This window comes from Sinohyriopsis cumingii, chromosome 3 (assembly GCF_028554795.1).
Source record: "Sinohyriopsis cumingii isolate HCF-2022 chromosome 3, ASM2855479v2, whole genome shotgun sequence".
Classification (NCBI taxonomy): Eukaryota; Metazoa; Mollusca; class Bivalvia; order Unionida; family Unionidae; genus Sinohyriopsis; species Sinohyriopsis cumingii.
This window is the reverse complement of record NC_142963.1, coordinates 7,939,914-7,954,237: the sequence shown is the minus strand read 5'-3', so window position 1 is coordinate 7,954,237 and position 14,324 is coordinate 7,939,914. Positions and strand designations below refer to the sequence as shown.

The window sequence follows — 14,324 nt, the reverse complement described above, 5'->3', positions numbered from 1 at the left end:
TGATTAGCACCCTTACAAACATCTGCAACAAGATCTGGCAAACAAGAGTATGGCCATCGCCATGGACCTAAACACCGATCATCAACCTCTCCAAGAAAAGCAACTTGCAACAGTGTCAAAACCACCATACAAGCAGTCTTATAACAAACTGCACAGATTCAAATAATGTGCCTGAAGATCAGGGGCTATGTTGTTTGTTCTAATGATTAATCATAACTGCACTGCACATATTCAAATAATGTGCCTGAAGATCAGGGGCCATGTTGTTTGTTCTAATGATTAATCATAACTGCACTGCACATAATCAAATAATGTGCCTAAAGATCAGGGGCTATGTTGTTTATTCTATGTTTTGCAGCTGGTCTTGTCTCAACAGTGAGTATATATGATAACATTCAATTTGCAGTTATCAGATCTAAGTTTTGATTACGCACGCTTTAGCAAACACAAAAAAGAGCAACGTTTTTTCCTTGCATACATGTTTTAATAAGATTAAACAAATGAGAGATATCCATATACATGGCAAGTTTATACAAATCTTTACTGGACAAATTCAGGGCCCATGTGTACATCCATACATTAAATATTTTAACATGAATATAAAAGAGTGAAAATAATGTAAAATCTTTTATTACATTAAACATCCCTTCTTATCAAAGGTATTTCACTGTAGAGCTCTGGATAAGAATTTCTTAAATTGGCCATTTTACTCCCTGATTTAGAACTAATATTTTTGTAAATATGCTGCTTATAAAGAGCTCAAACTGATCAAAAAATATTATTAAAATACCACACCTCCATTTTAAAATGCCTGGTTATGTCTTTGATACATTAAACTACACAATTCCCAATCAAAGCATTACTAAATTAGCATTTTAACTGCAGTAAAGCAAGAACTTTGAGGAAGTCCAATTATAATTTAATACGGTCTTGAAGTCTTCACATCCCCACATAATTAGGAACATGGATACTTTTTTTTAGGAATTTTTATTCATCTCTTGGTTTTCACAAGGCAAAATTTAGTCTGGTCTCAATTTTTCATACACGGCCACTAATTCATGACATACAATTTTTTGTACACATGAACACTATTTCATAAATAGATGAATTAAGTTTTACAACTGACAGAAAATTTTAATAAAACTTGCACAATAATTTTATTCCTATTGCCAAATTGTAACTTTTCAAATTATATGGGATGAATAGTGTCAGATTTTCTAAATTAATTTCAAACTGCCATTAGCTTTTAATTTCCTAATTTATATTTAACAGGAAAATTTATGATTTGATTGACGTCAGATAAGATTAGCCTAGAAACACAAGAGCAAATCAATAATGCATACCAATTCATCTGCAAAAGGTAAGGTGAGAGGAATTATAATTTTTCCAACCAGGCAAGCTTCTGTGTTATTAATAAAACAAAGTGTATCATATTTACTTATAAACCATGTGTATCCATTATTTTAATGTTTAGTAAATTAACTATTATACTTTTGAAGGCTACACCAACTTGACAAGAGACCAGTTCAAGCAGTCAATCTTGTGTCAATTATCATGATTTTTTTAAAAAATACAGTCTTTCAATAATTCCTGGAAAAGAGAGATAGCTTACTATAAACTAAATGCAAATCCATAATTATCACGATTCAAGTTTGATGAGGCATAAAGTGAAATTCTAGAAAAGACCTTTAAAATGGAGAACAAAAAAGTAGACTGCCCCTATCATCACGTACACTCATTCAATCAAGCGGATTCATATTATTAATCAAAAAGATCCAAACAAAATACATATATATCAGTATATTTATGGACTAATAATAAAATTCATTTGTCAATATAAATATCTTACACAGACAATTTTAAGAACAAAACATTTGTAACAGACTAAGACCCTGACAGTGCTTACTAGTGATTACATATAAACATCATAAATAGGATGAAATTCACAAGTATTTTGAATAATGAGGTACGTATTTCATAACTCTCTTCTTTCTGCCAAGACCAGGATGCTATGTAAATAATTTCCGAACTTACGCACCACAAATTTAAAGCAGAATATATCCACATCCTGAAGTCTGTCCCAAGGACACATATCGAGAAATTTCACACAAAGTACAAGGATTTTGTGTCAACTTGACCTTACACATTCTTCTAAAGATACTGGAACATAGACTGGATCAAATGACAATTGTTCATAATACTGAAGTCTTCTGATAAAAGGGCAAAATGAGCACAAATAATGCTTGTAAAGAATGGGCACAAGATTGTGCACAGAGGAAGATTGAAATGATTTTATCTTTCTCAGAGCATTTTAAAGAATTCTGTGAACCAGTTTTGTCGCTATTTTTGAAAGCTTTTGAAGACCATCTTTGTTGAGCAACTTCCAGTAAATATTTTGAGTGAATGGTACCTATTAAATATCATGTTTATCTATTCTTACATGTCATGCACATACAATCTCCAAAAGTTCAGACATGTAAATAAGCGTCACTGTCCATGAAAATCATAAAAACGCAAGGAAATCTGAAAAGAAATATTACAACCCTGATACTGGATCAAGCTCGCTACAACGAACTTGGCAGCAGTTAAACTTAATTTTTGGACATGCCTTTAGGTCCGCTCCATTTTGTTCTCATTTCTTTTGACATTTACAAGAGTATTTCATTTACATTTAACTATTTTCATGGGTCTAATGAAGTTCTTTGTGAATAGTTGGGACAAGATTCAAGTTGTCTCCTGCTTAGTGCAATAAATGTCAAAATTCAAGGCACTAGTCAAGACTATTATAACAGGAATTATTGTTGTTGTTTTGGGTTTAATGCCATTTCTCAGTGCAAAAAAAGATATACATGGCAGCTAGTATAACTGGTGGAGAAGAATCCTTGAAAATCCATGCAAGAATCACCTACCCATAGTAAGCTGCTGGCAAGCTTTCTAACGTACCGATAGTGGCTGAGCCCAAGACAGGAACCAAAGTGGACAGATGGTAGTGACTGGTAAAGGCGAGTGTTTTAGACCACTTGGCTCCCCAGGGCCCCAATAATGTAAACTAAAAGAATGTCTTAAAAATTGCCTTTACTCATGAGGTCAGTTATCTTGACAACATGCATTTCTCCTGATGGATCTGGTGCATGTAGTGGCACCAAAATTCATAGCTTATCCCAGTCTCCACAACACCCATACAGCGGCAGACAACTCCATGGATTGAGTAATAGTCCACACATCCTAGTCTATCTGTTTCCACTACGTGAAGAAGCACTTGCAAATTTGAGGAAACCATACAGACGGAGCACAAGTCCATCACAGGTTTCCAGTAACTCTTATTTATTAAGATTCTTTAACAAAATAACACAGATATCATGTCTGAATCTCACAACCTTTCATTTCCGAGTCCTGTCTATCAGCCACAAAACCAAGATGAACTGAAGGAGTCTTGATGTATTATGAGAAACTCGTATCATGAAACTTTTGACTACTCGTAATGAGGCAGTAGGGTTCTATTTTAATTAATGAGAATATCATGTCACAATAATCTTTATAACAGGGAGTAAGATGGTTATTTTAACAAGCATTCTACAAAATTTTGGTGTTCCGCCTGTGGTCTGTATGGTTGATGGTATAAACACTAAATTTAAATTTTGTTAACTTTCTGCACCGAAGATTAACATTGTTGACCATAATGATTAGGTAGGCAAGACAGGAACTCCGTGCATGTCACCATAAAAATGTTCAGCCTATAATATTATCCTGAATTTCCCAGTTGAATCCAGTGTCTGATACTAATGTGGGACTTTAAAAATTTGACAACAAAACCAACATTATTTACAACAATGAAACATGCATTCTGCTAAAGCAGGTGAGACAGACAAGACAGCACTCCTAACAGATCTGTGTACAAACTTTAGACCTACTGTAATATTAGACTTAAGTTGTACTTAAATGCAGCAATAAATGAAGAAAATATGTGACTTTCAAAAGTGTAGGACAAAACAGCAATGCTGTTCATACTTTTTATGCAGGGGAGATGATAAACAAGCATGAAAGGACTACCTAGAATATGGCCTTCAGACCCAATGTAATAATGTCCTAACATTTCAGTTTAATGAAACCACAGATATAGATGTGTGCCTTTCAAAACTTTAACATGCTTCAAAGCATGTGACACTTAGGCCTGTTATTATCACAAATTCTCACCTGAATTCAGCAACAATGCAGAAGATATGTAACTTTGAAAAACAATGATGTAAACCTCAACATTGTTGAAGCTGTTGCTGCCATAAAGTCACTGCTATATTTTACCATGCTTATGCAGGCAAGGCAAAAATCATAGAAACCAGTTATACGTGTAACCAATCTTTATAATATTTAATCACACTGGATATCTCAAATTGACATATACCTCATAGATAATTTTTAAAACTTAAACTAAAGAATAAATGAAAATAATGGCCATTATGCTTACACGACATCATCCAAAGAATAAATGAAAATAATGGCCCATTATGCTTACACGACATCATCCAAAGAATAAATGAAAATAATGGCCCATTATGCTCATTCATGATCACCAAAAACATATTTTGTGACCTCACAGCAAGATCATAAGTAAATAAGAATTGTTTACTTTCAGGATCCTAACTGTACAGAAAGTCAAATATGGCTTGCAAGTGTTGAAATGTGAGGTAGATTTCATCAAACACAAACTGAAGCACCCAATAAATGATAGTATATTTTGGGCCTAAAATTTAAAACAAAACCCAACCAACTAATCTTCAGAAAGTCCGTATTTACCTTAAAGCAAATATTAATTTAATAAGATTCAGTGAACAATGGAGAATAAATTTTACTCATTATGTGAAATAAGCTGACAAATTTAGATTATTTTTTTTAAAAACTAAAGGTGAATTATGTCCTTCAGCAAAGTTAAATCTTTATGTTTAATATCAAAATTATTTCCATGAAAATAAAATGTTAAATCAGCATAAAAACTTTGACAAGGTGGGATGAAGTTATGAAAGAAACCTTTATTTTATTACAAAATGAACCTTGCACCATCTTGTAATTTGTTACTTGACCAAATAATATTGTGTAGATGTAAAGATCTGATTTAACCTCCTTCATTTCTAAAACTGCTGCCTTAAAATTGTTTTCTAGTCGTACAGAACTGATAAAATGTAGACTTTTTGCATTCATTTTCTTACTGAATGTCATCACAAACTGCAAAACCTAGGCACCAAAAGCATGATCACTTTACATCACATCACATCTGCTGCCAATGCAAAAACCACCACTCAAATGCATATGGGTGATTGTGTCGTAATGGGAAGCCCGAAAGACCTTAGTACAAAAAGTTTTTTGACACGACTTAAATAAAATCCCCATTATAAATCTGACAATGCAATACAGTCATCGATGTTTCACAGTGTGACTAAATGGCAGCTAAAGGATGACTTAAATAAAATCCCCATTATAAATTTGACAATGCAATACAGTCATTGATGTTTCAGTGTGTCTAAATGGCAGCTAAAGGATCATGAAGACAATGTCAGTTGTCCATGTATTAATGTAACTGGGTTGTCACAAACTGGAACATACCAAACAACTACCATCTACAAGATATCAAACAAGTACAGAACATAAACACACCATTCCTACATGTCTGTCGTCAGTCAGTACAGAGTTGTTTTGTTTCCCTATCATTCTCTCCCCATGCTGTCATGGCAGACATGAGAACTGAGCAACTGATATGGGCACTATGGACTTCATTCATTGCAGGATCTTTCTTGCAAGCTTCTTGTTCCATTGACTGCATCCTATTTACTTTACTCATTTCTGCTCAAGTACCAGAGTCTTGTGTCATATTAAAGACCACTGTATCCCTCTACAACCTGTATGAAGCATTCTATCACAAACTGGATTCCACAACAGTTTCAAGACTTCATTTACAGCTTTGAGGACAACTTTGATGGTCTCAACATGTAGTAAGGAAAACATGAAGCTTCCAAGACTGGCTTGAAACAGGTCATTTTGGACCTTGAGCCACTGTATTCTCCTCCCAAGTTATTCTTCAGATTCAGTGCATTTCAATCATCATGAAGGGCATCTTCATGAATTTTGCAGACCATGAGACTAAGCGTATTCCATTTATTTCTGTAAGTCTATCTCAGACCTGCCAACATAACAAGATCTCTGTAAGGTAGTCAATATTTTTCTGCAAGTCAGACAAATTTTCAGTAAAGTGCAATAAAATATCATGTACTGATATTTTACAGTTGGAAAGCATGCATTTAGAAAGTTTAGAAGCATAATCAGCGACAAATACAGTGATGGTGAATATTATGTTTAACTAAAATGTTTGTAACCTATACTTAGGCCTCAATTACCTCAAGTACAGTTTCACAAACTCTATTGAGCTCAACAGCTTCTTACACTCTCAGCTTGATGGAATTCTTGTCTTTTTTCTCCCTTCAATTTCCTCTCTCCAGCCAACATTCTCAAATCAACATATGATGTCCAATAAACTTAATCGTTGCCCTTATTTCTTTTTTCCTGAGATTGCTGAATATTCCTTGTTGTTTAAAGCATTCAACTATCCCTTTTGTTCTGAATGCATCTTTTGTTTGGCTGCCATTTTTATAAAAAATTCCATAAGCAACACCTTGATCATGTGGATGATTTGCATGAATAAATATATGCAGTTTACAGCGTCTGAGGTACTCCTGCAAAGTCAGTCTGAAACACAGACAAGCAAATATCAGAATTTTACAGGAAACAATCACATTTCAGTAATATTTGCAATTATATCATAAGCCCATATTTTAAGGATCATTTCACTGAGAGGGGCATACTGGAAGGGTTGGCAGGTCTGCTATTGTTACAACATTCAAGGGCATTTCCTTCTGATTTTCTAAGGCCCAAGAAAAATCCAAGCTTTGTTGAATCCTCTGTCAATATCTCTGGTGTTCTGTCAAAATGATACTTGAATACAAACTTTCATTTGGCTGTCATGGGTAAAAGGTGGATGGAACTTGGGTCACTAAAATGTCCCACCCTGTTGTGGACATCCACTGCACGAACAGCAAAGTGATACTTGTTACCCTCCTGAAACTGGGTCAGGGTACATGCCATTGGTAGTGGAAGTGCCTTCACTTCTCCCACCTAATAAAGAAAAGGAAAAATGCCATGTTACTGAATATTGTAGTGTTGGGGTAAAACATTTATAAAGCAAACTATCCTTGAGTTTCAGTTACACAAGGGAACAATTTTGGGCTGTTAAAATTACTGGTGCTGGATAAAGCAAGTGTATTACAAAGAAAAAATAAATGAAGAGGGAAACCAAAGACCAGCTGCACATAGGCGGCAATTTTTCCAGAGGTGTCTGGGACAAAGTTGAACTACATTTTCATATACTGCCCACAAGAAAAGAAAAGGGCAGATATAAGGATTATTTCAACACACAACAAATATAAAACTAAAATTAAAATTGTAACCCACCCGTATATGCAAGTTAGCTTTTGTACTAACTTGTACATGATTTTACAGGGAGCATATACAGCATTAAGGTCCTACAATTTTTTTTAATGGAAATCAAAGTCATCTTATATGTCTATATTTGTTGGAAACATGGACATATTTGTTGGAAACAGAAAAAGTTTTAACCTTCTTTTATAAATGGCTTAACAGAATTAGACCCAATCAGTGCATCCTGGCATAAAGGTCTTTCAAAATTTGTTCACTATGACGATGTTAGACCCTCAGATATTGCTACCATTTGACACCAAGCACCATAGGCTAAGGGCTTATAGTTTTGCATAAACGATACAGATTAACCATCAAATATGGCTACCATTACTAAAAACAGAACAAGTCTTTTGACAGAACTAATGCTCTATGGCCGAAAATATTTCTAGAAATTCAAGAACCATTTTTTAAAAAAAAATGTTGAATTTTGATATCTTGATTGTTAAGATCAAATTAGCCAATATAGTGGTCCTAATGGATGTCAAATCGGCACCATTTTCATTCATGACAAACTCATTAAAAGCCTTATGGAGAACCCCTATGTTGATTTTACCATACAATCTCGTGAATAACAGACAAGATTTACAATAATGTTTATTGTGGCAGTGATATTTGAGGCCAGATCAGCACCAGTTTCATTCAGGACAAACTAGACGTAACATGTAGTCTTCTGGTGAAAATTTCACATCAATATGACTTTCCATTTAGAAGAAATAACAACATGAAGATTTTCAAGATGGCTGCCATAGTGGCCATACAGGATCATTAGAATTGTGATGAAAACCTAATGTTGATAGAACTTTCCATCTAAGAGGAGTAACCTTAAGATTTTCAAGTTGGCTACTGTGGCATTCATAATGGATACCAGAGTTGTATATATTTTTAGAATTCTATACAAGACCAGCTAGACAACAAAAGAAAACCCCATGCTAACACTTATTCCATTCTGAAGTAGCAATAAAAAGATTTTCAAGATAGCTGCTGTGGTTGGCATATTAGATATCAGACTGGCACCATTTTCATTCAGGAAAACTAAAGATCACAATAAATCTTTTAGTGGAAATACAATGCTGATATGACATGGTGAAATAGCAAAAAAAAAAAACCAACAAGATTCTCAAGACAGCTGCTGTGGTGGCTATACTGGATGAATGGGCAGCACCATTTTCATTTGGGTCCATCTAGACACCATAGAAAGTCATCTGCTACCCCATATCATTATGACTTTCCATTCAATAGCAATAAAATGATTTTCATGATGGCTGCCACTTAGGACCAACCTGACATTGGAAGAAGTCTTAGCAAAATCCCCATTCTGATATAACCATTCATTCAGAAAAAGTAGCAACAAGATTTTCAAGATGGCCACAAAGGTGTCTGTATCTGATATCCAAAGAGATCTATTTTCATAAAGGGCCTTCCTGACATCGTAAGAAGTCTTATGGTAAATTGCCATGTCAAGACAACTGTTTGTTCAGGAGTTGTGATAACAAGATTTTCAAGATGGCTCCTGTAGCAGAGATATTAAACATATGATTGGGACCAGCTAGACATAAGAAGTCTTACAGTTACACAAGATCCCCAATGCTGAATTGTTTAAAGCAAAGAAAATTGCACTCTACTTTTAAATTGCCTGCATTTTATTTAGGCTCTGTATTCTGCCTTTTCCACATTTAATTTTTGAAATATAGCTATAAGGCAGATGTCAGCTAAGTGAGCAACTGTGTTTCAGGAAAATTAGCCCATTAATAACTTATTAATATCTAGGTTATTTGAAGAAGGAAAAAAAAAAGGTGAAATGATCAAACATTTTTGCACTAATAAGGTAGGTCCTTTGGGCTTGTCTAGGGAGAGTTATGGTATAAAATTTCAACACCAACAAGGCAGGTTGCCTGGACTAAAATGTTATACCATATCTAGGGAGACACATAGTATAATATTTTAGCACTAAAAAGGTAAGAGGACAGGACATGATTATGCAGACAAACAGTGAATACAAGTACCTTCTTCCAGAGGTTAGACGAAGGAGCAGCTAACCCCTCCTGGTAAGCAAACAGTTGATAGCTGGCAATCTCAGCATGGGTGTCACTAATGGTCATGTTCCATGACAACACAATACCTAAAAAGAAAAATATTATCCAGATAAATAATTGCATACAAAGCATGAAAGTGGTGTCATCTCAGTGTAAGAACTGTCCATGGATGCACAACAATGCTCCTATGACAAGCCTATGGTTCTGTGAATGATGTGTTGACTATTTCCGTGTCATAGGTTCGTGTGACATCTTCAGTTCAAGTCATAAAATGAGAGCTTTCCTCTAGCTCTGTAATAACAACTGTAGCAGATGATCTTACTGTAAAGAAATTGGTTATCTTCCATTTCGACATCCATAAACCTTACTGCTTGTTAAGCTCTATACAATTCCAGTATGGCTGATCACTGGATCAATTTGTTTTACCCATCTAAGAGACAATTAAATCAAAACCCTCAATAAGTTTTGCAAAAAAACACAGATCTCAATCAAAGAGATCCTTATATTCAAACAATAACTCTATCTTAGTATAGCTTGATTGAGAATTAAGATTTATTTTTGAGAAACCATTATTTTTAATTTTTGTCCTTGAAAAAATAAGCAAAACAAAGTCTCATAGTGAAAACCCTGTTTTAATATTGCTATCCATTTGGTGATACCAGTGATTAAAAAGATTTTTTATCTGGTGGCCGTATTGCACTTCAGGATGCCTGTTACGGCGATGGGCTTGACAACAAGAAAGCATGCCTGTTATGGTGATGGGCTTAACAAGAAGAAAACATGCCTGCTGGCCCTGACAACAAGAGAGCATGCCTGTTACGGTGATGGGCCTGACAACAAGAAAGCATGCCTGTTACGGTGACAACAAGAAAGCATGGAGGTTATTGTGATGGGCCATCAGTAAGAAAACATGCCTGTTACAGTGCTGGGTGTGACAACTAGAAAACATGCCTGTTACAGTGATGGACCATCAGTTAGAAAACATGCTTGTTACACTGATGGGTTTGACAACAAGAAAACATGACTGTTACAGTGATGGCCTTGACAACAAGAAAACATGCCTGTTACAGTTTACAGTGATGGACCATCAGTTAGAAAACATGCTTGTTAAGGTGATGGGTTTGACAACTAGAAAACATTCCTGTTACTGTGCTGGTCTTGACAGTAAGAAAGTAGGCATGTTGCTGTGAAATACTCTATTTATAGAGTAAGAACTATCCTGAAATACAAAGTATAAATCAATTTGTCCATGCCATCAAATGGGTATTTATTAATACAGAAAATGACTGTTTGTAAAACCTTGAGGCCAGAACCAAAAAACAATGAAATGATGATCATAGAAACTAGGTAACTCTGAGAGTGCATATGAGTCCCATTTAAACCTGCACATTAACGAAAGCAATCATGGTTACAAAAGACAATCTTTTATCATGGTTGCTAACTAGATGATGCATTTGCCAACCATTTACCTTGACTCACTCTAGAGATCTTCAGCCCAGGTTTGGGAGGTAGGGGTTTTTGTCCTGGTTGTACCTGGTTGGTTGGAACAGAAGGGAATGGTGCTGGATGGGAGATACCATAGGTTGTTACCTGAAACAGAATTAAATACAATTAGCTAATCATGACACCAAAGGCAAAAGTATACACATGTATTATCTAAGGACATTTTAAAAGAAATTAAGAATGGGTTATGGGACAAACATTTTTGCACAAAATTTATACATTTTTCATTGGTTTGGGACCACTCTTGGCTCCTGGAAACCCATAAACAAGAGTCACTTAAATGAATCGGTGCTCTACTGACCAAAATTTATTTCCACAAATCGAAGACAACAAAGTCTCTCCATTTTAACTCCCAAGTATTAAGACCACATTCAACATTATTCGGCTATTCCTAAAAAAATTGGCCAGATGGCCACTGAGACTGCCACAAAGGACGTAAGATCAGCAAAGTTTTCATTTGGGCCAAAATTGACATCACAATATATTAGGTGAAAAATCCATATAATGATAGTATGGACATCCATTTGGGGTAAAGTAGCTATAACAAGATTTTGAAGATGGCTAAAATGGTTGCCATACTGGATTAATACCCGCACCCCTTCATTTAGGAATAATCAGACATCATCAAAAGTTTTTTGAAAAACCTCATATCACTATGACCATCCAGGCAGGAGTAGCAATAACATTTTCAAATGGCCACAACAGTGACTATATTGGAGCTAAGATCATCAGCTTTTCATTTAACACTAACTAGACATAACAAGAAGCATTCTGGTAAAAAAGCCATGTCAATATGACTTCAATTTCCAGCAATAACAAGATAATTAGGATGGCTATTGTGGTAGCCATATTGGATGGATGTCAGACTGGCATTAAACTATTTATGATGAACATGTTTTTCATTACAAAAAGTCTTTTAGTGAAAATCCCATGTAGATATCAATTCAGGAAGAGTAGCATGAATATGAAACTGACTGCTATGGTGGCAATACTGGCTGTCCAAGTGGCACCAGTTGGATCTTGGGTTGACTTTGTCAAGTAGATCAAGATAAATGGTGATAACAAGCTTGTACTTATGGACAACAGGCTATACTCCAAAGAAGAATAGAAGTCAAAGAGTTACATTTTTTGCCACTGCAGCCTCCACCTGAAAGCTAGGCACATATATATAGTTTACACCATACTGTTTATACATTATGTTTTCTTAAAGTACGTCATGTGTTCAAAAGTTGTACCCATGATAAGGATACAAGAGACAGAATGAAATTTTCCATTGTCAAGACCTTGGCCATGGCTTTATTATTTGCAACACAATCTCTATTCATGTTATATAACTGGATACACCTATATTACAATATCTTCCGTGGTACATGTGTTATGCTCTGGACAAAGTAACAAGTCATACAATTCCACGTTCCATGATTTTGACAAGGCAGGGGTCAGCATGGTATGTGATATGGCATTGTCACTGTATGTATGTAAGTGTATATATATATATATATATATATATATATATATATATATATATATATATATATATATATGTATGTATGTATGTGTGTGTGTGTATATGTGTATATTATGTATATACAGAATTCTCAATAGATTACTAAACTGAAATCTTCACCCCAAGAGTCAAAATGAAAATCTCAATAGTCAATTCTTTTGGACAGTCATGAACCCATAGATGTGATTCATCGTTATTGGTGAAAACAAACTGTGTTTAAGATTTCTTGTCTCGTGCTGAATGAGAAATACTTGTACAGTATTTTGATTTTTTTGTAAAAGTGTTTCTATTTCTATGTGTATATTTTGTATATGAAACATATTATATTTTCAACTTCTCAACATATTCTATTATCAACTGCTCAAGTAATTTTCTATGCAAAAATACACCCATACAACTATGAACGTTATATATTATTCAAAATATCAAGGATGTACATCACAGAATTGTCAGCTCCACTTTTCCACTCGTCCTTAAATTTTCTAACAAATCTTGGAAATTGACTTCTCCTTTTCTTTCTGTTTCTTCGGAGTCTGAGGATCAGAAAATTCATCAGTGGCAGGTCTTTTCCATGACAGAGACAAAAGAAAATATACTTCCTTGCACCATTGTGATTTTAATGTTCAGATGTGTGCACCAAGCGTTATGTCCATTCAATTTTTTTCTGGATGATCCATTAATTAAAACACTCAAGGTTTTAAACATTTTGCCTATTTAAGCAAATTATTCATCAATGAAACAAATCCCAGGCCATGTATTCTGTTTGGTTGAAATGATTCATTTAAAGAGCAATAAAAAACAAACAAGGATATTTTATCAGAAATTAATCCAGTGAAGTTATAAATAATTCTGAAGTTTTAAACATTCAGCCAAATGAAGCAAATTAATTGCTAATTAATTCAAGTTGGTCCAATTACCTTGACAACTGGCTTTGCAAGTCGCCATATGTTCCAGTTCTGACCAGTTGATTATAATTTGATATCCAAAAATACAAATGCTAATATCTGATCAAAAGGCAATCCATTCATGTCATGATTGTTTCCTCCTCCTCTGTCATAAACTTCAGTCGTATGATCTAACCTAATCCAGTTGCCTGTAAGCATGACATCAGTGAAATGTTAGCTCTGCCCAGTTAATATATATGTTCCATTGGTGTGATATTATTGGCCATCAAGTTGTAAACTGTAGTGAAGCAGATGTCAAGCAAAGTTTCATGAAAATCTCTGCAGTCTGGAAATGATGACATGCAACTGTTGAATGGACAGACATCATTACACAACAGGTCCATTTTAAGACGGGTATGTGTGAAATTGCTAGAATATCCTGAAAATCTAATCAGGTCATCTGTACATGAATACAAATATGCCTACCAAGTCACTCAAATACTTTACTTAACTGTACTAATGATACTCTAATCGGGTCATCTGTACATGAATACAAATATGCCTACCAAGTCACTCAAATACTTCTTTACTTAACTGTACTAATGATACTCTAATCAGGTCATCTGTACATGAATACAAATATGCCTACCAAGTCACTCAAATACCTCTTTGCTTAACTGTGCTAATGATACTTTGTCCAAAAAGTTGAAAAATATCTAAAATACTAAAGAATTGCAGTAATGACCTTACAATTAAATTGGATCATATGGATACAAATAAGCAAGCGAATTTAATTTGTGGTTTTGTAAAATCTTGCTAATAAGCTTCTTGGATTGGACAGAAAAGACCAAATTAAAGCAATTTTTGTACAATTTT

At 34.6% G+C, this 14,324-nt stretch overlaps 1 protein-coding gene across 2 annotated transcripts in view; it reads right to left on the bottom strand.

The window, feature by feature from the left end:
• Nucleotides 1–462: 462 nt before the first annotated feature.
• The window catches only part of LOC149802434 (uncharacterized), a 36,787-nt gene continuing 22,925 nt past the window's right edge, over nucleotides 463–14,324 (bottom strand). For both annotated transcript variants that reach the window (XM_089951653.1, XM_089951654.1), the window contains exons 8-10: nucleotides 11,024–11,144; nucleotides 9,525–9,640; nucleotides 463–7,158 (exon numbers count right to left, since the gene is read on the bottom strand). In XM_089951653.1, coding sequence (XP_089807779.1) covers nucleotides 6,994–7,158; nucleotides 9,525–9,640; nucleotides 11,024–11,144 — 402 coding nt within the window. In that variant the 3' untranslated portion in view covers nucleotides 463–6,993. The remainder of the gene's footprint in view (nucleotides 7,159–9,524; nucleotides 9,641–11,023; nucleotides 11,145–14,324) is intronic.